Here is a 26,195-nt window from a genome sequence, read left to right on the forward strand (position 1 = left end):
ACCATTCAAATGCGACATGAACAGAATTAGAGAAATCCTTCATGAGCATTACCAAGACAGTCATTTTCTTTATGCAACAAGGATCGATACTGAATTTGGGTGACAAAAAATATTCGAAACGTCATACATTAATTTTGAGAAATATAATTTGTTTAATTATTTTTTCATACAAAGGATCGATAGTGGTGATATACTGTTTACCAGTACAAATAACTGTTTGGCATAAAGTTAAAAAAATAAAAATGGTAACAAGAAATCTGCAATTTCCTTGATCCTCTTTCTGAATGTACAAATAAGAAGTACAGAAACATCGTGATACAACATGGACGCGATTTCAAGAGTATAAACATGTCACTCTCGGCGCCAACCTTAACCCCTCCCCGACGTCCCCAGCCCCGTCGTCCAAGAGAACGAAAACAAAAGAATTGGAGAGAAATGTAGTTTAATTACAATAAGATGACCAATCCCTAAACCTGCAACTGATTGGAGGGGAACGAATTCATCAAGCTTGATGAAGCCTAAAAACCCGAAAAATTTAATTAACGAATTCGAGCAATGTCACAACTCATCCTCTTAATATTTAGATGATTGCTGCTCATTTTTTGAACTTCTAAGCGTGTAAAAGACATTTCCCTTTACATCCATCTGGCGTAAGCTTACACCGCAACCCTTGTGAGTTTAGCGCACGATTTAAGTTTGGGGCTGGACAAGAAACTGCACGCAAGTATAACCAGACAAGGATGATGGAAGTTCGATTTCTGAAGGATCGGTTAGAGGAATTGCCTTGTCAATATCTTCGGTAGAGAATGGAATGCTGCAATGAGAAAGTTAAGAAAATAGGTTAAGGTTTTCGGTTCTGTTTTTTATCAGACAAGTAGCAATACTTGTTTTGTATGCAATTAGATGAGATAATTGGACGAGAAGCGGATTACCTCAGATCATCATCCAACAAGAACGAATTGGAGGTCAGATTCTGGTTGTCCTTGTTCAAAATCTCCCTCATTTGAGCAACCACCTGCAAGCAATAACGTTCAGATAACAATGGGACTCCAATCACAAAGTTTACGGAACAACAAAGAACTAAACATGCAAACATGCCTCGTTGGACACACTCTGAGTGCCGTATTTATCATCCCAGTACATGGTACTTATTCGGTAGATTTGTCTGACAGTCAATGCCTGTACATTGTTCACAATGCCAAATGGATTAATTTTGGAGGTAAAAACACTTTTTGTGAGGCCAGTAACGGGTAAAAGAGAAGATTGAGACAAACTAAACATGCAAGAGCATCATACCGGACAAAGATCCTGCCTAATTTCATCCAGAGACTTTTTCCTCTTCTGATGTATTACCTATACCAAATAGCACAAACAGAAAAGGTTCCTAACTTCTCATAGATTGTACATTTTAAAATTCAAAGAAAATATCTTTAGCTTGTACCAGAAAACCAACAGCTTGTCTGATATAATTTAGCTCGTGCCAAGAGGTTCCAGCATACTGCATTACATAAAGAGTCAGACCAACAAATGCATAAAGTCATTTAAACGCAGAATGCTTGCAACATGGTAGTTATATACTTGCCTCCTCCCCGGTGTTGCCAATCCATTTCTCCAGTTCAGCAAGACCTGATTTTACATATTCACCGTTCGAAAATGTGCAACATTCGCGTCGCAGCAGTAGACTGCCCAGGGAAAGAAAAGGTAGAGTTAATACATAAACCATTACAAATGCCATTTATTAGCAATGAAAGCCTGGAATAGCAATAAACTCTTGCCTGTTGAAAAGTGACATATTGATGAAAGAGAAGACCTGTGTGATTAGCTTGCGAATGAAAAATGAAGGTACCTGAGTAAAGTACAGTGTTTAGGTTAGAAAAGAATAAGCAAAAGTCAACAAAGGAAATAACAGAGTACAACTGCAACTTCTTATACACGCTCGAGCGTAATTAATTCTGGGTTTTCACCCATCACGGGGAACTTCAAAATAAATATTAAGCTTCAATTTAGCAAACAATTACATGATCTAGATAAGAAGCTTTGACATCAACTAATGGAAATTGGTGATTTAGGTGACCATGGCCAACAGTTTTTGCAATACATGATAATATAAAAACATAAAAGGAATGTAGATTTAAAGAAACAAATCAGAAAAATGGCCCACGTACATGATTCCCACGTAATCGACTCATTAGGGTATCCAAGAATTTGATTATGTTGTCCCACTGACTTCCAGGTAATTGCTGAGGAGCATTACCAGGTGATCTAGATGACTTTCGCGCAGCTTTGGGTGCCTTAAAATTTGCCATGAATATTCATAACATGTTATTAGTATGTAGATCGATCAAACACAGACAAAACAAAATCTATTGGCCAAAAGATAGCATTCAGAAATTAAAATCAAACATTAGGCTTCAGAAGGCCAGCTAAAAGAAAATGGAAGTGAGAATCTTTAGGGTTTTTTTGTGTAAATCTTCTATGTGAATGAGCTGAGCAACAATCTATCTTTTTTCTCCCTTCTATACTTGGGAAGGCTAAAGTACTACCTGACGTATGGGTTCTTGTTCAGATAATTGCTCATGGCAGGTCAATACTTGTGATTGATTCAAAGCAAGAGTTATATAATTTCTGTCCCCAAGCATTCGTGTACCATGACTAAAAACGAAGGAAGATGCACATTCATTCATTTCTTCTTTGTCTCATTGCTTTAAATTAACTAAACTACAGCCAGTAACCATTAAATGCACACAAACATGAACAAACATTTTGGACCAACTACCATTTTCCCAAAAGCGAACAATAGTAAACTTTGCACCCATATTTTTAATTAGAATCTTTGAGCAGATCAGAATAAATCAGATTCACCTGAATGCATGAGCCCAAGAGTGGAGCTAATTCCTTCTTCAAACTGTCGCGCATCAAGCCAAAGATCTTTTCTACGCAAGCAGTTAGCTGTTGTTTGAACAATATAGCTGGATATCTTGCTTCAAGATGTGACATACCATCTTCATAACCAATATATTTGAAAGGAGATGTCAGTCCCTGAAAATGAAAGTGGGGGGAGGACATTTAATAAACTACAATGAAATATTGAAAGCAAAGCAAACAACATAATAAACTCATATTGATTTTGTAATTGCGACTCAGTAAAGTTCAAAGGAAATCTAAAGAGATTGTTTTTTGGTCGAACATTTGATAAACAGATTACGTATACAAAGAATATATATTCAACAAGCCCATCATTTATTTCTACAACCTACTTGTGCAATCCTGAGAGCTAAAGCAGAAGACCCAGAACGCTGAGATGCTGGGAAACTATTTGGTCGTAAATTCCTCTGCAAAAGGCATAGAAGCGCTGAGGCATTGGACAGCCAATAGGGCAAGGTTATGTTCTCATCCCCCACCTGAAACGGCCGTACAGAAATTTTCAAATATTCTACAACATTAGCAAGTAGTTTATTCAAATTCTAAAAAACCTTATAAGATATGTAAATTCCACAGTTGACCGAGAATAGCTTTTACATAATATCTGTATCTCTCCACATAATTTATTTCAGGTACAGTTAAAAACATCAGTTCGAGCCTCAAGTAGAAACAAAATCATAAAGCCAAAACAAATTTGACTGAAGCAAGTAAATTACCTTCAGAACCTCATTTATTCCCTCAATTATATGGTCAAAAATAACCGTACGCTCAGACTCAAAGGCATGCCACTGAAGAAGGCATTGGTATATGATACAAGCCGCCAATGGTTTGCTGTCTTTAAACCCCAAATCTTCTTTAACACATCTTGATAGGAATTCATAGTTCTCCTGTACATGTCAAAGCGACATGCTTAAACTTACAAGCAAAACTACCCAAATATAAAGATAACAGCAGTGAAAGTCCATAAAAAGATTACAGTGGATACCAAAATATAAAGCTAAGGTTCAAATAAACAATAAGGGACAAAACCTGGTGCCTCTCAACTGCTAACTTCGATCGGCGTGATTCTGACAAGACATGTGAAAAGGGTGCAATCATTTTTGTAGGTGTGGGTGACTCCTGCATTAGATGGTATGACACATGAAGAAGATATTATGCTGTGATGGTTAGATGAAAAAATAAATCAGAGAGAGGGAGAGAGAGATCATGTCTTACGAATGCAGGCTTCTGGTCAGTGATGGGAACAACCGCACCAGGGTTTTTCTGTATAAATAAAAACTAACACTTGAGACCAGACCCACAAATCTATGGTATAAGATTTCATGAAGCAAATCAGACTGCATATAAAGAGGTTTTCAACCTACTTTTTAGATCAAACTGTTTAATCATGTGTTGCATGTATATAATCATTACCTCTGGAACCAACTTTTCAACACCACGCCGAGTGCTCTTTGCGGGCACACTAAGGGCCTTTTGTCGCATGATAAGATTCTCCTCCTCTAAACCAGAGAGTTTCTCCTCAAGGCTGTAATTTAGATACAATATAGCAAGCATCAATGAAATGTAGTATAAATTGTATAATCGATACATAAGACAACATATTTGAAGTGAAAAAAAAATTTCTAAAACTGATGTACAAAAGAACTTAACAAAGCTGAAATAAACACTTGAAAGATAGTTATGAATTTCGGAAAAGCACCTCTTTACATTCTGCTGGAGCCGGTTGCACTTCTGTTCAAATTCATGCAACTTCTTAATGGTGTCTGTACTGTCCTTTCGAGCCTTGAGAAGTTCAGTTTCAAGAGCTGAGTTCTTCTTGTCCAAAGCATCCAAAGAAATCTGCAAACAAAAAACATAAGAAAATTTTCAAAGGACACAGCAAATGTCCTAACCATCCCCCAAATGTTGGGAGGGATAGGGTAAAGAAAAAGGAAACCACACTAAAAAGGAAAGACATGACAAGAAAATGAGACAATAGACTTCAGTAAATGTCAAATACCTATGTCGGTCAAGAAAAGAAAAGTTTAAATTGATTTTAAAAAAAAATAGCGAAAGAATGAGTTCGTAACTTTGTATTTATCAAATCTACAAGAATCCAACTAATTATATCGGTGTCTCCAGATTTACTGCCTGAGACAGATATAATCTCTGAGTCGATAAGATGTAGCGTACAAAATCCCAAAGTAAAACTGACATAAGAACATAATTTAACAAACATCAGAAAACTCACCTTTAAAAATGCATTTTCCCTTCTCAATTCAGCCATTCCAATGATTTCTCTTTCCAAAGATGATTTTTCTTTCACTGATAACTCCAATTGATTTTGAAGCACTGCATTCTTGTTGCACTCATTAATTGTAGCCAGCTTTGACGCATCTAACTCAAGACTCAAGGATTCCAACACTTTTTGAAGTTTTGAAATTTCTACTGACTTAGCTTCCTCATTAGATACCTGCATTCAATTCAGCTTGCAGTAAGAAAAGAAAAGTCTGCACTATACAACAGTTTGTCAAGTTGCTGAACCAAAAGAAATAAGGTTAAGTCTTGCAACTAATAATTTACAGAAAAGCACATAACACCTTTATAACGATTTTCTGAGGAAATGCGACGAGCAAATAAAGCAAGTTACAAGTATAAAATGATATGTTGGAACCAATAATTTGCAAACTCACAATATATATGGTTCTTTATCAAGAGAAATTGCCAAGTGCTCAAGCTATTTTATGGAGGTAAGGTCAAAAGCTTCATTTAGTCCATGAGCCATAACATTGCCAAAAAGCTACAAACTCTACTGACATACATTTGGCACAAGCTGAGTAATAACAGGAGTACCCCCAAAACAGGTTACCTAATACTTTAATAGACATGAATCCACAAACCACCCGACACAAAATTAACACAGCTAAAAAAATACCCGTAATCTTTTCTCAAGTTGTAACCGCCATGTGAGGTCCTCTAACTGCTTCTCAAGTTTACCCTTAGCTAAACGCAAGGCACCGGTTTCATTTGCCTCCTGCAAATAGTAAATAAATAAATAAACATATAAAGGAAATTCTCATGCATATTGTTTCGTCAGGAGCAGCAATATAATTTCACTCACTTGTTTAAGCCTTCGGAGCTCTCTCCTTGCTAACTTTTTCCTCCAAAGACATTGTATTGCTACAACAGAAGCTTGGTGATGTTGGAAAGCCAAGCGAACCTTGCACATCCTCCACTGAGCCTACAAGTATATATTTTTTGTCAAAACAGAAACAAAGTGGTAAGTGACAGTGCCATATCGAGCAGACAACCAGCCAGATATTATTACAAAGAAGAAAGACATTTATGCATGAACAGAACCCAACTTCACAATGAAGAACATATTGCTAATCCTAACAACATTCCACCCGCATATAAAAATATTCCAAAAAGCCTAAATTTCTAAACAACAGATTCAGAACACATCACTCTACATGCTTGCACAATGCAAATTATTACACAGGAAAAGTCTATGAATTAAGTTTACCTGGATCAAGGTGGCAGCTTTATGTTTCTTTCCATGCAAAAATCTTCGGCGAATTGCAAAACCACGAATATTGGACTGTATGACAGTAGCAGCTGAATATAATTCCATATATGCACGCTTTAATAGCCACCTTCGGACATGTTTCTGTATAAAAATAGCAGCCGCTGCCTCCCGTTTTAAAGTATACAACGCTCGAGCAAGGCATCCTTCAACCATAATAAACATCAAACAATCAAAAAAAAAAAAAAAGCAAATATCACGGATCTGAAGAAAGTGTCGATAATAAGAATTCGCATTTCCCATGGAAGTCTGGCAGAAAAATCTGACCTCTGCAAAAAGCTTGGAGTGCAAATGCAGCAGCTCGTTTGGAAACAAAATCTTTGCGAGCAACAAACGTTCGCAATTGACGTTGAATGCGCTTTGCAGCATTGTCCAAAACCTCTGCCCGTCGGGAGTCCAGAACACCAATTTGACCAGCCCTAAGAAATACTTTGGTCCTACCCAACTTCAAGGAAAGAACAACCTAGTCAAATTCTCTGTCAGCAGTAATACAATGTGAATACCATCCTACTGGATCATTGGATTCGTACCTGAAAATTCTCTAGCTTTAACTTTTTCAAAATTTTCTCAGTTGTAGATTTTTCATCATAGCTACATAAGCATAGCAAATCAAAGAAGTCATAAGATATTAGAACAAAGGGAAACAGAGAAAAAGGAAAGGCTTCAAAGACTTAAAAGAAAAATATTAAAAGCACAAAACAAAATTAGAGAATTAGAACCGTAGTAACACTAGTTTGCAGCACAATAAAACGTAAAGTAAATATCTAAAAACATCAAATGTGATAAATATAACCAGACCATCTTTGAAATTTATTAGGCAGAGTCTTCAAGATTAAGGACTATGAATGAACCCACCTTCCATCCATGAAATCAGGAGCTAATAATCCAAATCGATCTACAAACTCTGAGTAAGTTCTACGTGTGGGATAACCTGCCAGACTTATCCGAACAGCCTCTAGAACACCCTATGCGGAATAAGAGAATCATTAGTGTTAAGAACGTGACATCAATAATAAACACTACGCAATGTGGGCGTGAGCAGAAACCTACAAGTACATGAGGTAGAGTGGTTGGGTTCAGGCGTGTGTTATGTTGCTCCAATATTGATAATACAAATAACTCTTCAAAAACTAAGAATACAGATATGACAAAGATATGAAAGATCGCAAAAATTCACATATATGAATTGTTTCTTTCTTTTATTATTTAATTTTTGTTTTCGCAGATTCACTTTAAACTAGAAATATCATTCTAATACTCTCTTTAAATGAAAATTCAGATTTTATTTTTAATTTACCCTAAAACCTGAAAAAATAGTAGTCAATCCCTGTTTTTTCTGTGTATGACACCAGATCCAACATAAAGAAACATAAAAATTCTGAACGCACTGACCCCACAGCGTAATTGATGTAAGATGCTCAAATTCTCAAACTTTTGCGGTCGATTCAATGAGTTCGGCTTAACACAGCGTATGTAATGAGGCTCTGTTGAATTGAGGGTTTCCATCAGTGCTTGAAGTTGTTGCTACAACAACCAAAACAGGAAGGGGGAGTTATCAGCTTAAAGACCATCAAACAAGTAATTAAATTCAAGGCTTTCAGGAAGGGAGGTACATCACACAAATAGGCTAATGTTCAAAAGGCAGTAATAATTCCCAATACAGGTCAAAGTAAATGATCAGTTGAATACAAGCAGAAATGAAAACCACATCATGAAGCCTTATCTGAATGATATCCAACAAGTAGGATTTTATTGGATGCATGAGTCGGAGAAAAAAGAAAGGTACAGATTCAAACTAAAGCTATTGACACAAATTCTAAGACCAAATCAGAAAACAATGACATCCTCAAATTGACATTCATTTGTGAGAAAAGAAGTTTTTAAGCCCAAAATCCTGCAAGACAGCGAACAATATACATTTTTTTTTATTCATTGAACCGTAAAGTTTTGAATATATTAATGATCTAATGTGAGTTTCTTGAACAGAAAATTCTCCAGCTGGAGCCTTCTCCTATTAAATATCTTTTCATGTATCAGCTTCTGTAGTCTTTTAAGCAGTTGCAACCAATCAACATCACATCACATATAAGGTACAGAGATGGAATGTACCTTAAATCTAGTGGCCACAGAAGAAAATTTGTACGATGATCTTGAAGATTCCTCAGGTAGTGGACCGAAAAGACCAGCAACAAAAGGGCATTTGGAAGAAGACAACAGATTGCAATGTTCTACGACAACATAATCACGATTCTTATCCAAAAAGGTATCTGTGTGATAAGTAACCTGAACAAATAGTGAATACTCTATTATAAATGATTCAATATCAAGATGCTGCACACAAATATGTATTGACATATAAATACCTTTCCAGCATAATGGGACATGGTAAAATCTGTTTCCGAAAACTTTGCCTTTTCCAACCTTGGGTGGGGCCTTAAAAGCTGAAACAACCTGGTTGAAAAACTTTGGTGTGTTGATTTTGGGAACATGCTGAAAAAATAAGAAAATCAGGATAAGGATAAAAGTCCAGAGAATACTATATCGAGTAACACGCACCAAATTATAGTGAACTTAATTGTACCAAGCTTCATCCAAGAGAGCAATTATCCCAACAGGTTTCTGCAAATCAATGATTGAGAACATAAGATCCAAGCCTTACAGACTCTCAAGGCATATGAAAACAAAAAACTATAGAAAATAAGATTCGGCAAAACATTAATAAAAATGAAGAAATACAGTTATTGTCAACTTCTGTCATGCAATAGGGCTACCAAAACTCAGACTACAATTGCCCGTCATGCATTTTTCCCAAAGTAGGGTGGTAGCTTCAATGATATATAATTAGTTGTGTCCACTCCTTGCATACATGCTATCACAAATTCCAGTGCATATGGACAACTTCGCGAACAATTTCATTCCTTACCACGTAAATATGACCATAAATTAGGTCAACTCCTTGCATACATGCTACTATGAAATCAATCCAGGATACCAATTATCCTTTTAAAATCATATAATAAAAGGGAGGGGAGAAGAAGATGGCTTTGCAGCTTTGCATAAATATTTGTCAACAAAAATAAGGGAGACAGAATGGGCAAAACCTTCTCAATCAAATCCAGAACATCTTGGTTGTCAATGAATTCAATGTAGCTCCAATCAATTTCCTCTTTGCTATACTCCTCCTGCTCCATCTTGAACACATGCTGGAGCAAGTGGGAACGAAGTTAGAATACAATAATTATTAATAACATAAAATGATATAGTATATTAATCTCATAAAACATTAATGCACACCTCATTAAAGTGTTGCTGTAGCTTCTCATTTGCAAAGTTAATGCAAAATTGCTCAAAACTGTGGAAAAGAAAAACTTAACCAAAGGAATAATGTACAATTGCAAGGATACTCTTATAATAATAGACTAGAGTTTGACTTTTGACAAGACAGAAATAAAACAATAACAATAACCATGATATAGGATGAAAGAGTAAAACTTGAGCAGAGAGAAACTATGACTATCACCAACTAACAGATCAGCTGGGATGTCAAAAGTCCAATCACCTTATGAATTACAGTGACAAACAAGACGCAGAAACACACATGATACTAACTAATTTACAATAGACTTATACACCCTCTAGACAAGTCAAGAAAATTAAGAGTGACATGACCACTGACTATACAAAATTTCAATGGCACTTAGATAGTATTCCAAACCCAAATTTAAAACTCATAATATTTAAAATTGAAATAGATATGGGTAAAGATCTCACCTATTGTCCTTAAAGCATTCAAAACCATAAATGTCCAACACTCCTATTTGCATTTGGGAAGTCGAGTCTTGGCCAACAGATGTATTAATCTTATCAACAAGCCTGTGACAACGTCCGAACCCAAATAAGGTAAAGAAGAATCTTCCCAGACGAGTTAAGAAAATGATTCCTGTGGGGAATGTTGATGAAACCATACCAGTCAAACAACCGAGAATAAACAGTCTTTGCCAATGCATCTCTACTAGAAATAGCGCCACTACAGTCGAGAGCTTTAACAATAGTTCCTTCACGAGTTTGGATTGTACGAGTAGACAGTGTTGCTAATAAGAGGTCCACATCACACCTGATTTATTAAGCAACTCTAAATTAAATTATCGAATGCAAATTGTATATATGATATAGTTTGGGCAGGAACTTTCTTTAGCATGCTCCTATCACAAAATGCAATAGAGTGATTAAGTTACAGGCGACATTCTAGAGATGTATCTCCTGACTCATAATATGCACGGATTGCATTATAAAGTCCATGAAGATACTCCCTCAGTACATTACAAAAAAAAAAAAAAAAAAAAAAAATCTCTGAATTGAATGTTCACTCATAAAATATTAAAGAAACTGACAGGATATTAAACCTTTCAGTTTGTTCAAAGTTAGTAAGGGAAAGTAAAAGTTAAAGTTCAAGCTATATAAATCACCTACATGAAAAGATTAGCAGCCATCTGCATATGAAAGTTCGATTTCTGATCCTTTAGAACTGAAGAGTCGTGCTCTTTCCCAGGAGAAAATTCAATGTTCCCCAAATGCAGAATTGCAGCCAAGGTGCGGAATATTGCTTCCTAAAAAGGTAGAATAATGAACCTCAGAAACACCCAAGAGCAGAAGTGAAGGGAAAAAAAGTAGTCATCTTAAAGCACCATCCACTTGGATTAAGTTTTAAACCTGATCTTCACGGCTGATACCAACAATATCCATTGCTGTTCTTGTCTTCGTATACTCTTCTGCACTGCTCACTCCATCAAGTTCATAAGTCTTGCTTTGATTCAGGTAATGGAAGTGGCTTGGGTGGTCTAACTTGTACTTCTCTGCATCCTAGACATATGGAGAATCCAGAGAACAATATCCATGAGCTTCAATAGAGTACAAGACTGATGGTCATATGTGAACCATGATGATACATAGAAACAGGTGTAAAAAAACACATGTACACGCTTACACAACTTGAAACATCCTGGGATGCATAAGGAAAACTTGACGCATGTATACACACAAACACTCAATGATAAACAGCTAATTGACTATAGATGCTCAGATATTTACAATGGTAACTGTGTGATAAATCCATCCAATCACAGACACAAAGAGTACCTTTCCAGATGCGCACAATTGGTAAAAACAGTGGTAATTCCTTTCAGGATCTGTAATCTGAACAACACGGGATCTTTCCAGTAGATAAGTTCTAATTGCAGCTCCAGATATTCTACCACTTGCATCAAACTGGATCTCAACAAACTTGCCGAAACGACTGCCTCAGAGAAGAATGACAATGGAAGGAAAATCATTTTCACTTCAAAAAATAAAATGAAAATAGGCATGACATAAAACCAAATTGCCAGAAAAACTAAAATCATTATTAGTAGTTAATGATATAATACTAAACTGATTAGCAATTACAATGATAAATACCCCAATTATTGTTGGATACAATAAACAACAAGTTCATTAATGAACACTGTTATCTATTAAATAGGGCAGAAACAGTTCAGTAATTATATTCTATATCCTCTCCTACATCCTCCAATTATAATTACCCTCAAGGTATTTACTTTATACTAAGTAAAAGCCAAGACCTAGTTCTTTTCATTAATCCATACTCTTCCTCCATTGCCCTCACTCTCCGATTTTCAACTAACCAGCATAACTTTTACCCCATTCTTTTATCATCAAGAAAGCATACATGTGCCTCAACGGAAAGTGTGAGAATTTCAAATGTTTACATACCAAATTAGTGATATTTCAGGAGAAGAATAAACATATAGCACACCTTGAATTGTCATTTCTAACAGTCCTGGCATTACCAAATGCCTCCAAAAGGGGATTCGACTGAACCATGCACCAAAAAGAATCAGTGACACATTAAAGGAAACAAGATAATAAAATTTAAAAACAAAATCTAACAAAAATATAGAAAACTAAATTGACCAATTTTCTCAGTAAAAATGAAGAAGATCAATTCTTTTTCTCAAGCAATGGAATGACGAAGACCAAACTGGTCAAAAAAATAAAAAATTATTTAACTCAACCATAACTTCTCCACTGCCAAAATTTAGTGGCAAAAATGAAAAACCCGTATCTATAACAGTGTGAATTTATGTCTACTCTTATTCAGAGTTGGTATTTGTTTGAATGGAGGTTGATCTTACTTCAAGAACTTGTTGTTCAACAGTTCTCTCATCACCAGCACCAGCAGCTCGGCCTCCTACATAAGTAAGATACTGCATAATTAGTTTCGTCGTTTCAGTCTTCCCAGCTCCACTTTCACCACTGACCAGTATTGATTGGCTTTGTCCATCATTCACCATTGCTCTGGATTACAAAATCCAGAAAAGCTAACTCGAGTCATTCAATGGAATAGCAATGTACAACAAAGGTCAAGACTCAATTATCATAAAATTGGCATACCTATAAGACGCATCAGCCACTGCGAAAACATGGGGGCTTAGCTCACCAAATGGGGCTCCCTTATACTGCTCCATCATATGGACATTGTATAGATGGGGAAGCTTTGTGAATGGGTTAACCGCAATCAAAATGCTCCCAGTATATGTCTACCAACAACAAAAGAAAACAATCACTTCAATTCCGAAAGTAGGTCACGTAAACCAATTTTAATAATATGAAAATATAAAAGGAAAAGTTTTTAGTATACCACATTTTCTACGCTAGTTTATGAAATTATCCATTTATCATTATCTCATCTGGAAATGAAGGCGTCAAACATGACAAGTGAAATACCAATTCCATTATAACACTCAATATGATCACTTTCCTATGCATTTAACAGCAGTCAATTTAAGTCTTCCCAACCCTCCGGTTGAAATCAAGGATATTTTGGGGTTATACTTAACATTTCTAGAATAAGTCAATTCACGTCAACTCATCTGCTAGTAAGCCTCGTCCAGGGGTAACGGAAAACCAGTAGCACGCCAAGTGTAAGCCATCAATGAGACAATCAATAGCCAATTTGAAATTTTTCGCAAGCATTTAAGCCGATCCACGGATTAACAAATCATCATCAATCCTAGATGACATAGCATAATGTGGCACATAAAAGCCCTTTCACAAACTAGCCGTATCACTCCAATTATACAAATTGCACACAAAAGTCGACTCACATATATATCATTGAGAGCGTATCTCCTCTGAAGATTATACAGCACACCCGGCTCGTTCAAATACGTCAGCTTCGTCATGTCGTCCACTCCGCCATGCTCGTCCTCATCCGCATCCCTCAGAAACAGCTTCTCCGGCAAAGCCAAAACCTACACTCCCAAAACCCCCACAATCAACACAAAAATACCCAAATTTCAAACACTCAAACACACTAATCAGTAATTACACACAAAAACCGAGGGCAAACGTTTCACTTCACCTTCTTTCCCGAAGCGGTGACGACCTGGAGCTGCTTTCCCTTCCAGTCGGCGACTTCAGCCGGAACCCAGGCCAAATCCCGGTCCTCGACCCAGACCTTGGAGCCCCGGCGGAGGCTCATCTCGGAGGACCCACGGCGGACGATTTCAGCTGCTTTCAGAGAACCAGAAACCCTAGAATTCGGTTGGAGAAGACGACAAGCGGCGGAAGAGCGGAAATCGTGAGAGGTTTAGAAAGAACCAGAGAAGGACAAAGTAGAGAGAGAAAGTGAGGGGAGAGAGAGAGAGTTTTGGGTGAAAATTTTGGGTTCCCGCCCGAACAGGTGTGGAGTAGGAGTTCGAAATGGCGGAGACCGAGGGTTTGAATTGCGTATTCGACACGTCACCCTCCAACGACTGTGGACGCAGCAGGTAGAGAGACAGAGACCGGGGGGGGTTGAGAAAAGACAGAGAGATAGAGAGAATTTGGATAATTTAATGGCGGTTTTTACAGAGAGAGACGTTGCGAAATTTCCGGTTTTTAATTTTTGCATATTGCGAATCTTTCAATTTCGTTTTCGAGATAAATCGTTTTTTTAACGTACAGATTCTCTCTGTCTGCTGGTTTCATTTGTTTCAGTGAAACAAGCAACGAGGGATAGAGTATCGAACCCGAAACGTTACGTTAATTTTTTTCATCAAATTTAATTCTTTGTTGGTTGTCTTGACTTGCTGGGACGTCATATTTTTTTAAACAAATTTAAACTACAATTATTCCATTACATTTTTGTGTCCATATCACGCTAAAACTAAGAAGATTGGAATAAGATGAAAATTAAACTACTGTTTGTGAAACGTTCATCAATATTACTAATAGTTCTTCTGCCTTACTCATAAATTTGAAGTCTCAAGTTTAGCTCACTTGAATGTTGAGGAGAGGTTTTGAATTGGTATGCGCCTCAAATCTTATTTTTGTAATGCATTAATATTTAGGGTAATTATCGATTTTCCCATGAACTTTCACTTAACTTTTGATTTCCGCCTAAACTTTTCAATTGGAAAATTAAGGACTAAAACTAATTTTCTCTGCCGATTTCCTCTGTTGTTAGTTTTTCATTCATTACATCCAAATTTATGTTAAATGGTAGCATGCACACATGTAAGGGTAGTTTGCTCGCTTCATTCTTAAAATAATTGAAAACCCTAGATTTCTAAATTATCAACCTATGCAAATTTGTGTGATTATATAACTTTTGTGTCTAAAGATCCAGCGAAGTGACACATTTGTCCTCAAAAGAGAGTCACGTGGTATGCACGTGATAAGAGTTAACGTTAATTTGAATGAAATATGTGGAAAACTAACGGTCAGTGGAGAATCAACCAAAAAAATAATTTAAGTCCTTGATTTTCCAATCAAAAAGTTTAAAGCAAAAATTAAAAATTAAATAAAAGTTCAGAGGAAAAATTGAAAGCTTACTCTTAATATTTAATAGGAATGTTAGACATGTTACATGAATTTCAAACTTCAATTGAGGGGGAAAACCCTTATCCCCTCTTGAATTTATTTCCATTGCCTATGAAAGCATTTATTGGAAAATAAAACAACCTTTAATTTATTTCCTCGTTACCGTTGTCCCCAATATTTCTAAACAAGAGGATAATATAATTTCCTTTGCGCATAGACTTGTGTTCAGTCTGTTGTTTGTTGTGTCAAAATATGAGATAAATAGGATTGGACACGATGAGGTATAGAGTCCACAATAGAATAAGTTATCTAACATATCTTTATACATAGGTTACAAGTCATGTCTTACAAATCTAGGCCAATCAAATCCTAATGGACCCTCGCTCCTCACAGGTCCTCAAAATGAAGACTTTAGGAGAGCATGACTCCTTCCTTTGCATGGAAGGTCCCTTTTGTTTATTTTAACAAAATTGATATTACAATTTGAATTTTCATTAAACTCTCAAATAACAAGTCATTCAGTACTACGATATGGTGATATTCCTCTTCACTTGAAAATGAGACGTCTTAGGTTCGAATCTCGTGGATAACGAATTCAATACCAAATTAGGTTGCTCATTGTGTGGCTTAACCGAACTTTTCCTTCTCTTAGTATAAAAATATCGATGTATTTAAAAAAAACTCTCAAATAACACAGTTTACAAATTACAAACCAAATAGGCCACTGCAGTAAAATACTGTTTACAAAAATATAACAAAAATGATTATTTGTGGGCCGGCATTTACCAAGGCCCGTGTTGACGGCAGGCTTCATGATTGATACAACTTTCAACGTCCTAAATGTAGGGTATTGATCTCGAGTACAACTGCGGATCTCGGTTTTTGAGTTCAAAGCCCGAGAGTTTCATGTGTGCGGACGCTTGTATAAGGCAGCAAACTCAAATGGAGTGTGCAAACACAATGAACTTAAAAGCACATCCAATGCAACTTTTGAGATCCTAAATGTTGCAGGTCTTTGATTTAGAGTTCAAAGCCCACATTCATGAGAGGTTCTTGTGTGCCGACGTGCATGTAGAGCAGTTGACTTAAAGCGTTGAAACTTGAAGGAATGTGGTGTTCAATGGGATTAGATTGAGGACTCATCATTCTTTTCGAAGAGCGCTAGATGGTTTATGTGGTCCGAGTGTTCGGATCTAAGAATTTCTCCATATTGAGGGTCTTGGATCTCAAGTTTAAGACCAAAATAATCCTTCTTGATGCATCGTTGCTCCAAAAAATAAGGATAGAACTTGGCTGCTGATTACCAATCATGACTGCACACGTGTTCAAGTTTTGATTAAAAAATTCACAAGTTGGACACGTGTCCAACTGTGATTGGTGATCAGCAGGGAATGCTGCTGAATCTTCAGCAGCCAAGTCCCGTTCAAAAATTAAAGCCCACAAACATTTATATTTCACTCTAACCCTTGCAGAATTTTTTTTGTTGTAATAACATCCTTGCTACTTTGTTTCAATGTAATCTTTCCGTTAGTTTTTCACCACCACCAACATTCAAATTTTAAAAAATAATTTGCACCGTGAATAAACGCAGGAGGCAAACCTGCTCGGAGTTTTCAACTTCTCAGACTGACACTGTCCATCCAAGGACCGTCCCACACTGCATTATTGCTCGGCAGGCATATAATGCACCCTCCCACAGGACCACGAGCTTATTTAACCCTAGTACTACCCACTAGGCCAGAATATCTTTGTTCACTACCCTCAAGTGATGGTAATGTTTATCATTATATTTTGACGACTGCCTCACATTGCATTTTTGAGATCAGTATAGTAAATAAACACAAATATCAAAATTCAATTAATCTAATAATGATAAATAAAATTGAAAGAATTAACGCAAATTGTGATAACTAATCCATCCATTATGCCGGCCCCATTAGCTGGTGGGGCCCAATTGGGTTATGTCGAATTCAAGGTTACTATCACAAATCGAAAATTCGTACATTTTAGTAGTTAAGTTAACTAGAACAACGTACACCCCCCATCACTCAAAATACGAATTCCCCTCCTGCGCTTTAGAACAAAAAATTGGCAAAAATGATCATCTTTTAAATTTCAATTGCCGAAATTATTGAACTTCTAATATCTTATTGATATGTCGTCAATTTTTTCTTCATGTGTTCATATTGGATTAATCGGTTAAGCAACTAACATTTGATGTACGGTCATTCAGCCAATTTTTCAACTAGAATTAGAATATTGCTCGAATAAAGAGAGAACAAAGTTACTACACTTTATAAAGCTGTTACTAAAAAGTTGTTCATCTTTTTTCCATCTTTCCACCCGTAAACAAGCTGAAAAGCCAAATCTTTGTACACATTTTCAATCTACTCCGCCTTCCTACTTTCCCACTATTTTTTTCAAGATTTTTCATAACATACAATATATAATAATACTTCCTCTCCAAATGCTTCATTTTTCACTCACTGTTCTGAGAAATTACCTCTCCAAACTTGAGAAACAGCTGGGCATCTGAGGTGCTCATTGATGGACAATTTAGCAGGTGGGGCGTTTTCACATTCGCGTACTCGTCCACGTAGCACGGCACTTTGGTGATCGGGAGCTGTGACGATGGCGGGTTGGCAGGGGTTGGTTGTTTTGGTGGTGCGGGGGAAGGCATGAGACTGGCCAACACGCGAGTTACTTCGTGCATTGTTGGCCGGTCTGTTGGCTGCCGCTTTGTGCACAGAAGGGCAAGCTGGAAGACCTTCTTCACTTGTCCGAGGTCTGTGCATGTTGGCAAGATCTCGGGGTCTACGGTTTCCATGACAGCATTGCTCTCCGTCTTAGATAATATCTGAGTCAAATTATACGAAGCGTTATGTGAGAAACATTGTTAAAGTTGAATGCATTGTGAAAATACAAGACAATAAGGAATGTGACTTACCAAATGATGGAGATTGGATTCATTGTCTACGGCTTTCCTTCCTGTCAGCAACTCCAGCAGAACAATTCCATAACTATACACATCGGACTTCTCAGTGAGGCGGGAAGTTCGCGCATACTCAGGGTCTATGTAGCCAATCGTGCCCATTAAGTAAGTAGACGTATGGGTCTTTGAGTGGCATAAGTTCTTGGCAATGCCGAAATCATTTAGATGAGCTTCGAAATCCTTGTCCAATAGAATATTGGACGACTTGATATCCCGGTGTATGATTCTGGGGCTGCAATCATGATGCAGATAGGCAAGCCCTTGGGCTGCTCCAAGGGCAATCTGGAGACGAGTTGTCCAGTCGAGCTTCTTCTTCTTGAAAGGGCCTGAGGTAAAAAAATTCAGTAGATGAGGAATTAAAAATTAGTTTCTTCGTAACACCAACAGGCCAACGGCATTCAAGAAACGTGTGAACCTACCATGAAGGTGATCCCAGAGACTGCCATTTTCCATGTAGTCGTAAAAGAGAAGGTTTCCGGAGGAGGACAAGGAGTACCCCTGGAGGCTCACCAGATTCCGATGCTTGATGCTTCCTACTGTCTCAAGTTCTGTCTCAAATTCCTTGATGCACCGATGATACTGGGAGTAGAGTTTCTTGATGGCCACTGGCTTACAATTTTTCAGAACACATTTGTACACTGTACTTGATGAACCGTAACCAATTATATACTTCTCGCTCAAGTTTTCAGTCATCCTCATGATGTCCTCGTACACATGAAGTGCCAAATTCATGTGAAGGATCACCAGCTTCGGATTTGAGTACTTAACTGCTATTTCACAAGCAAATGGAATTGATTAGCTTAAGTTCCTATTACTACATTTAGTACAGAATAATTATCTTACAGAGGAAATTACCGGGTTTGTCAAATGAACCATCAGAAAAAGGAGTTGGATTATATGGCCGGCATACAGCAATAAGAATCATGAGAAGAATCACAAGGGCCCCAAGAGCGATTCCCAGGATAGCAGGTTTAGATAGTGTGGCTGCAAAAGAAGGAGAAATGAAAAAAGTGAAAATTCTTTGTACTAAAGTATGACATTCAATGACAGACTATGTAGTCGGTCATGTCAAATTGTGGTCCAAACTGTATCAGTTCTCTTTGAAGCTCAGCATGCCACCTGATGGTAATATTTACCTCGCTCTGTTGGACGAGACTCATGACATCGAGAATTGAGCCAAGGGCCACAAAGATCAGGATTTCCAATAAAACTGTAAACAAGAGGTTATTTCAGCCAAAGATGGGGAAAATTTTAAGCCAAATGGTGTCGCTTGAACCCTCAAAGCTAAGCTAAATGTTAATGAAATTTTGGAAATGTAGTCAGAATCTCTTAACCTGTCTGGTGAAAACCTTGAGAAGTTCTTGCTTGTGGGAACGTCACCTGCCAGGTTGTTGTAAGATACATTTCTGCAAGGATTCAGAGATATTTAGTGCTTCAAAATAAAAGCTGGATAACCCTGCCATCAGACTGAGGACATAAAACAAAAACTCGAATGATTGTAATTCTCACAGTACAGAAAGGCTGAAGCAGTTTATCAGCGATACCACATCCCCGGATATATTGTTGTGCTCTAATCTCCTGTTATATTGTGCATTAACGACACAAATAAAATCAATAAATGTATACAGTAACATTCTACTTTTCTTTCAATGAAAACACTGGTCAAAATTATGGAGATCGGTAAAACTTACAATAAATTCATGTTCTGTAGCTGACTGAGCTCTTGAGGAATTAATCCTGTGAGCTGATTATTTGAAAGGTCTCTGCAAAACAAATGCGTCGAGTTTACAGAAGAAAAAACAGAAAGAATAGAAGAGATTATCGATTTAATTCATTAAAATCAAGTATCTTACAAATTAACAAACACATACATTTCCATAACACTCCTTAAATTACCAAACTCCCCTGGAATAAATCCCGTCAAATGGTTTCGACTCAAATTCCTACCACATAAAAATATCAGGTGTCAGAGCATAAAAAGAAAAGAAAAACCGTTGCAATAAAAAACCAAGCAGTTGAACTCACAGCTTTAGAAGATGTTCCAAATCCCCAAGTGATGAAGGAATGGTTCCACTTAGTTTGTTATTTGAAATATCCCTGTGCGAAAAGTATCCATATATGTTAATAAAAGAAAGGAACACGAGAGGAAAATACTAGGACACTTGATACTTACAAGGTATCCAAGTTACCAATAGAAGACAGCTCGATAGGAATTGGACCACGAAGATAGTTGGAGGACAGATTTCTGAAAATGATAACATTTTCGTCAGAGCAATGAGACGGAAACCGTGATTCATAACTTCTGCCTCATGACATGAACACGAGGAACACAAAGATAAATGTAAAACAAAAGGTAAGGTATGTTTTAACCGTAAATCAATGTTTATATTGTTGGAACTTACAAGTAAGTCATACTCTCCAGCCTCTGAAGAGCAGTCGGGATGGTTCCACTCAACTTGTTCCCATGCACATTGCTGATATCAGAATGATAAGGGATAAGCCACTTAAACAAGGTTGATAAGCTAAAGTACAAACTGAGGTTATGTGCTTACAGGCTGTTGAGATTTGTACACGAGCTGAGATTATCAGGGATAGGTCCTTGAAGATAGTTGTTCGCAACATTCCTGCAAAAACATTGATTAGTTACTGAAAATTTAGGACATGAGGAAACCATTCTCGCTTTCAAACCTCACACGGCAAGAGAACCTACAGGTCATACAAATCAGTCAGCTTCCCAAGTTCCGGTGGAATATGTCCTGTAAGATGGTTATCATTCAACTCCCTGCATAGGCAAAGAAACTCATTTTTCTGAACATTCCTTACAGGTGAAAATAGAAATGGGACCATTCGTCGAATAAAAAAATCATACGTGCAATTAACCACCAAAGAAATACATCCAAGAGCAGAAGTAAGAAAGTTCACATACAAATAATGAAGCTTTGTCATCTGTCCAAGCTCTGGGGGGATTGATCCATTAAGCTTGTTAGCATGCAAATACCTATACAGACAATAGTTGGAGTGAGAACTTGCATCAAGCAACATATAATTTTTTCGATAAAGTTGTTTAGTCAAGTATAATCAAATAACATAACGCTCGATATATACACAAATGAGTTGATAGAAAATTGTTCGTAATGTATTGCTCATTAGATGGAGGCCTACGATCTGAAATTTATTGAGTCATGCACCAACATACTTTGTAACTATTTCATATTACGTGCATACTTACAGTTTCTCTGTATAAGTCAAATTCCCTAGGATAGGAGGGATTGGTCCACTTAAAGCGTTGCAGCTCAAATCCCTGGATTGGGGAAGATGAACAGATAAGCCACAAAATATAAAATAAATACAGCAAGGGAGACTTAATAAAACTCTACAAGGTCCAGAAGTATACAGTTAAGCACTTACAATACAGCGAGAGCCTGCATCAGGCCAATCACGGATGGGATAGGCCCAGAAAGTTGATTACCTTGTAATGACCTTGCAAGCACAAAGAAAACAACATTAGTAAATTAATAACTGAAATGTTGTGATGACATGTCAAGATACGGACAATCTCAAAGAAAATTCCATGCACATACAAGGTGGCAACTTGCAAAAACCCGATATTAAACGGAATCCCTCCAGTTAGCTGGTTGTAGGATAGATCCCTGCAAATCAAAATGGATGAATCTTATTTGAATAACCCAACAAAGGCAGTAGTAGAAAGTTGCTCCATACGTGAGAATGTGAGATGAAATACGTACAAAACCTGGAAGGCAGTGCAGTTCCCTATGTTTTGAGGAATGCTACCAGTCAAGCTGTTATTTCTCACATCACTGGCAAATTGTAGAGAAAGAACATTAGACTGTTAAACTATCCTTTTACACAGGAAATATAACATTTTTAAGGCTAGTGGAACGAAGGTGTTATATGTTAACTTACAAATACCATAACCCAGTTAACTGGCACATATCTGGAGAAAGTGTTCCAACCAAATTGTTCCCTCGCAAGCCACTGCAATGGTAAAGGAAATAGTAGTTAAATTGGCATCAAAGCAGAAATAACATCACCGAATGAATGTAGAAGCGCTACACAACGAAGAATGAAACGAAAATTTAGTATCAGCAATTGATCAGTCTACTCACAGATACTGTAGAACTTCATTCCAGTAAATAAGCCTTGGTATCTCCCCACTGAGATTATTCTGTGCTAGGTCTCTGGAAGGAGCAATCCAGAATATGAGAAATTCCGTCACGTGTATAAAACAATAATGCGTATGATGAAATGTAAGATACTGAATAAAGAACCTACAAAATCTTCAGGTTTGGAATCTGGGACAGCGTTGAAGGAAGTGGTCCGATCAACTGATTATTTTTTAAAATCCTGCCAGTCCAATTAAAATTAAGAATACTACAAAACACATGTAAGTAAAATTAATGTAAAAAAGTGAGTTTCTTGAAGAAGCTTACAGATTTTCAAGCTGTTTCAACTTGGATATCGAAAATGGTATGTCTCCAAATATCTCATTGAAGGATAAGTCCCTAATAACACCATTTAACGAAACATTCAATCGACTTGGCATTAAAAATGACGAATGTTTAAACAAAATTCTGGTAAAGTTCGAAGAAATTACAAGTTTTGCAGTGCTGCACAGTCACCAATCTCATCCGGGATCTGGCCGGAAAGGCGGTTTCCCCTCAAATCACTAATCAAACAACAAAATGACAATCAATCTCAAACTAAAAACCCACCACAAACTAGAAAAGCCAAAACAATTGCAATATCTAGAAATGACAATGTGAGACAAAGAGTTACATAGACTGCAGGGTTTCGAGATCTCCTATCACAGATGAGATTTCCCCTCCAAGATTCAAACCTGATAGATTACTGCACACAAAACATTAAAATAATCAAACGTTAATCAAACAAAAAGAACACATGTTTAAGGTAGTATTTAAGAATGTTAATTAAATTAGTCAACCCCAAAAGGGGAAGAAAAGAAGGGGATTGTGTTTTCTCACAGTGCAATGACATTGAGAGAGTTATCACATGTGACGCCTCTCCAAACACAGTAATCTAAAGAGGGCGAATCCGTCCATTCATAGAGAACATTGTCCACATCCCTAAATGCCTTCTTTATCCCCAGCAGTGTTCTTCCTTGATCTTAAATATTGACAAAAATTCAAAATCTCAGGCTCCAAAATAATATACAAATATATATAATGTGATAAACCCTATAAATTAATTTATTAACTAAACCCTGCCAATCCCAGTTTTTTATTATTTCTCCACATAAATAAAACCCAGATAAAATTTTAGAAATTAGGGAAGAACAGATGGTTGTTATCCAATGTTTGGCTGCAGAGAAAGAGGGAACAGTGACCAAAAATGCTTTGGTTGACCTAAATTTCAAGTTTTTGGTGCATTTTCTAGGTACCCAAACAGAGGAAAATCCTAACCAGAGCTTGCAGCTCAACCCAGAGAAAATTTCACAAACTTGTTTGGTGACAATTTCACAACCCTGTTTGGCTGCACAGAATGAGGGAACAGTAGAACATAAATGCTTGGTTGAAAGCTCAAAGCATTCGTGCATTTTCTGGGTGGCCAAACAGAGTAAAAGGCTAAACAAAGCTTGCTACAATGGTACTCAACCCGGACAAATAATCTCACACGTTTGTTGGGAAAACAGATGGGCTATCCATTGTTTGGCTGCAGAAAAAAGGGGGCAGTAGAAGCTCAAAACTTTCTTGCATTTTCTGGGTACCCAAACAGAGAAAAATCCCAACAGTCTGCAACTCACCGTTCCGTGAGTCCCCATAACCGAAGCTCACACACCCAAGAAGAAGAATCAGAAGCACAAACTCCACCCGAAATGCCATAACTGCCCTCCCATCAAACCTCATTTCACAAACTACCCACCAAAGTCCAGCACCCAAAGAAAACACAGAGAATCCGTACACCTCCAAAAGCTAAAAGAATCCCACCTCTTCCTCCTTCTCTCCTTGGACCCGCCTACATTGAACTACCCTTACAAAAACAGAGCTTCACAAGCTGAGGAACATTTTGGGCAATCAAAAATTCTCCAACCCCTTAAGATTTGGTATATTTCTTTTCCCTTTCCTTTTTCCCGAAAGTCTTTGATTCGAAGAGAGATATTCAGAAGGTGAGAGAGAGAGAGAGAGAGCTTTTCTTCTTCAACCCATAAAACGAAAGCCTGCAATCGTTCAATCACATCGCTCTGCCAGCAGCGTAGGCCTGTAACTACAACTGTACCGACTAGAGAGAGAGAGTGTAGAGAGAGGGAGTGAAAGGAGAATTATTTTCATGGATAAAGTTAAGAAGCAACATGGCAAATGTCTCAGTCTCCCTCTGTGTTTTCTGCAACATTACTGCTCTCTCTCTCTCTCTCTCTCTCTCTCTCTCTCTCTCTCTCTATATATATATATACATATATATATTTTCAGTTTCCACAACGAATTAGCGGTCCCTTTCTAAAAACATTATTTATTTCAAAATAGCCCCCAAGTATTTTGTATTTGTTGATTTGGCATCATGTTCGGTGACAATTTCCAGTTACATCCTGTAGATTCTCCCCTGTGATGGGGGCAAATAGGAAAATAAGGAGTATATGAAGAGCTATGAGTTCATATGTCATAAGTTGGGGTCCTCATGGGTACATATGCTCAAGCTACCTTATGGTTTGTGAAATGTAATCACTCATATTTTTTTAATCTGCACACTTTTAGTTAATGATTGAATTGAGTAAATCAAATCATTGTTAATAGATAAAAAGCAAGGAAAATAAGAAATTAAAAGCGTGAAAACCATTGTTCTTTCATTCTATCATTTCATTATATTCAAATTGTTCGCCTGATAAGCTAGATTGCACCTTAATGCAATTTGTTGCACTAGTTAATGATCAATCTATGCATAGCACAAGTATAGATAACATAATAAAAGTACTCCAACAGTGATAATTAAAACTAATTATAAAGTTAAGGGTTTGTTTGAAAGTACTTTTGAAACGGCTAAAAGCGTTGTTTGTGAAAATATTTTAAAACCAATCTTTAGTAAAAATGCAAGTGAATTATGGAAAAATACTTAAAATACTTCGTATAAGGACATCTTATGCTTATTGTAGGAATTACATCACTTATGCACGTAACTAGTATTTATTGCAATAAACACTTTAAGTGATTTTGAAACCTAAAAACATTTTATCTAAAAGTTTTCTCAATCAATCTAATAATATTTCTAAACGAGCTCAAAGATGGTTTGAAGAGCTTTATGCATTCACCATTAAATTGGAGTAAATTATTATCATGGTTTGGAATGTCATAAAATACATCCACTCAACACATATGGTAATTGAATAAATCCCATATAAGGAAAGACAATTGTGTGTTGATGAAAGGGAATTCAATTTATGGACCATGATATATGGAATAAAGTTCACAGTTGAATTTCTTGAAAATAGATAAGGAACAAAGAAACACTAATTAAAAACATAAATACTCCATAGAATTTATCGTGTTTTTACAAAATTCTCCCAAATTAAAGTTTATTTCACGGGAAATGCTAATAAAACTCTCTCAAAAGTGGAACTCTCGATAGATTCTCTGTCACCTCATGTTTTTTGCACAATATTTTATAATATTGGCACAAAAATTAACATTAAACTGTGAGATGACAAAAAATATATAAAGCGTTCCACTTTTAAAAGAGTCCGTTAACATTTCTCTTATTTCACTTTCATGTTTGTAAAAGCGACATTGATGTAGCAATCCAACCTAAGTAGTTGCTCTCTTGGTTTGGCAAATGAAACAGGAAGTTTTACTTTTCAATCCAAAAAAACAATCACCAACTAAAATT

At 36.8% G+C, this 26,195-nt stretch overlaps 2 protein-coding genes across 5 annotated transcripts; both read right to left on the bottom strand.

The window, feature by feature from the left end:
• Window positions 1-243: 243 nt before the first annotated feature.
• Window positions 244-14,446, bottom strand: LOC103929656 (myosin-15). The gene is made up of 38 exons (XM_048588595.1): window positions 13,908-14,446; window positions 13,651-13,797; window positions 12,938-13,083; window positions 12,679-12,841; window positions 12,300-12,358; window positions 11,624-11,780; window positions 11,198-11,347; window positions 10,958-11,094; window positions 10,455-10,601; window positions 10,259-10,360; window positions 9,782-9,839; window positions 9,589-9,690; window positions 9,069-9,106; window positions 8,851-8,977; window positions 8,597-8,770; window positions 7,880-8,011; window positions 7,343-7,452; window positions 7,018-7,078; window positions 6,755-6,932; window positions 6,428-6,633; window positions 6,023-6,142; window positions 5,837-5,935; window positions 5,153-5,374; window positions 4,622-4,761; window positions 4,336-4,447; window positions 4,138-4,185; window positions 3,952-4,041; window positions 3,639-3,809; window positions 3,258-3,401; window positions 2,863-3,039; window positions 2,166-2,291; window positions 1,776-1,846; window positions 1,583-1,682; window positions 1,442-1,498; window positions 1,297-1,353; window positions 1,099-1,179; window positions 933-1,015; window positions 244-814 (listed from the first exon to the last, which is right to left on the bottom strand). Exons 1-38 carry the CDS (start codon window positions 14,025-14,027, stop codon window positions 691-693), a joined length of 4,536 nt encoding a protein of 1,511 aa, XP_048444552.1. The 5' UTR covers window positions 14,028-14,446; the 3' UTR covers window positions 244-690.
• Window positions 14,447-17,621: 3,175 nt separating this feature from the next.
• LOC103929655 (LRR receptor-like serine/threonine-protein kinase ERECTA) lies at window positions 17,622-24,717 on the bottom strand. Of its 4 annotated transcripts, none has more exons than XM_048588598.1 (27): window positions 24,124-24,717; window positions 23,345-23,486; window positions 23,139-23,210; window positions 22,957-23,028; window positions 22,793-22,864; window positions 22,635-22,706; window positions 22,469-22,540; window positions 22,266-22,337; window positions 22,088-22,159; window positions 21,923-21,991; window positions 21,750-21,821; window positions 21,571-21,642; window positions 21,268-21,339; window positions 21,052-21,123; window positions 20,894-20,965; window positions 20,744-20,815; window positions 20,515-20,586; window positions 20,367-20,438; window positions 20,213-20,284; window positions 20,033-20,104; window positions 19,851-19,919; window positions 19,676-19,747; window positions 19,478-19,551; window positions 19,197-19,325; window positions 18,761-19,111; window positions 18,297-18,667; window positions 17,622-18,206 (listed from the first exon to the last, which is right to left on the bottom strand). In XM_048588598.1, exons 1-27 carry the CDS (start codon window positions 24,224-24,226, stop codon window positions 17,829-17,831), a joined length of 2,982 nt encoding a protein of 993 aa, XP_048444555.1. In that variant the 5' UTR covers window positions 24,227-24,717; the 3' UTR covers window positions 17,622-17,828. The 4 variants fall into 4 exon arrangements, with proteins under 4 accessions (XP_048444555.1, XP_048444554.1, XP_048444553.1 ...); XM_048588597.1 differs by having other exon boundaries at window positions 18,761-19,108; window positions 23,994-24,717; XM_048588596.1 differs by having other exon boundaries at window positions 23,994-24,717.
• Window positions 24,718-26,195: the final 1,478 nt, after the last annotated feature.

Source organism: the organism of the source record quoted next, unplaced genomic scaffold (genome assembly GCF_019419815.1).
Source record: "Pyrus x bretschneideri cultivar Hongxiangsu unplaced genomic scaffold, Pyrus_bretschneideri_v1 Contig28, whole genome shotgun sequence".
NCBI lineage: Eukaryota > Viridiplantae > Streptophyta > Magnoliopsida > Rosales > Rosaceae > Pyrus > Pyrus x bretschneideri.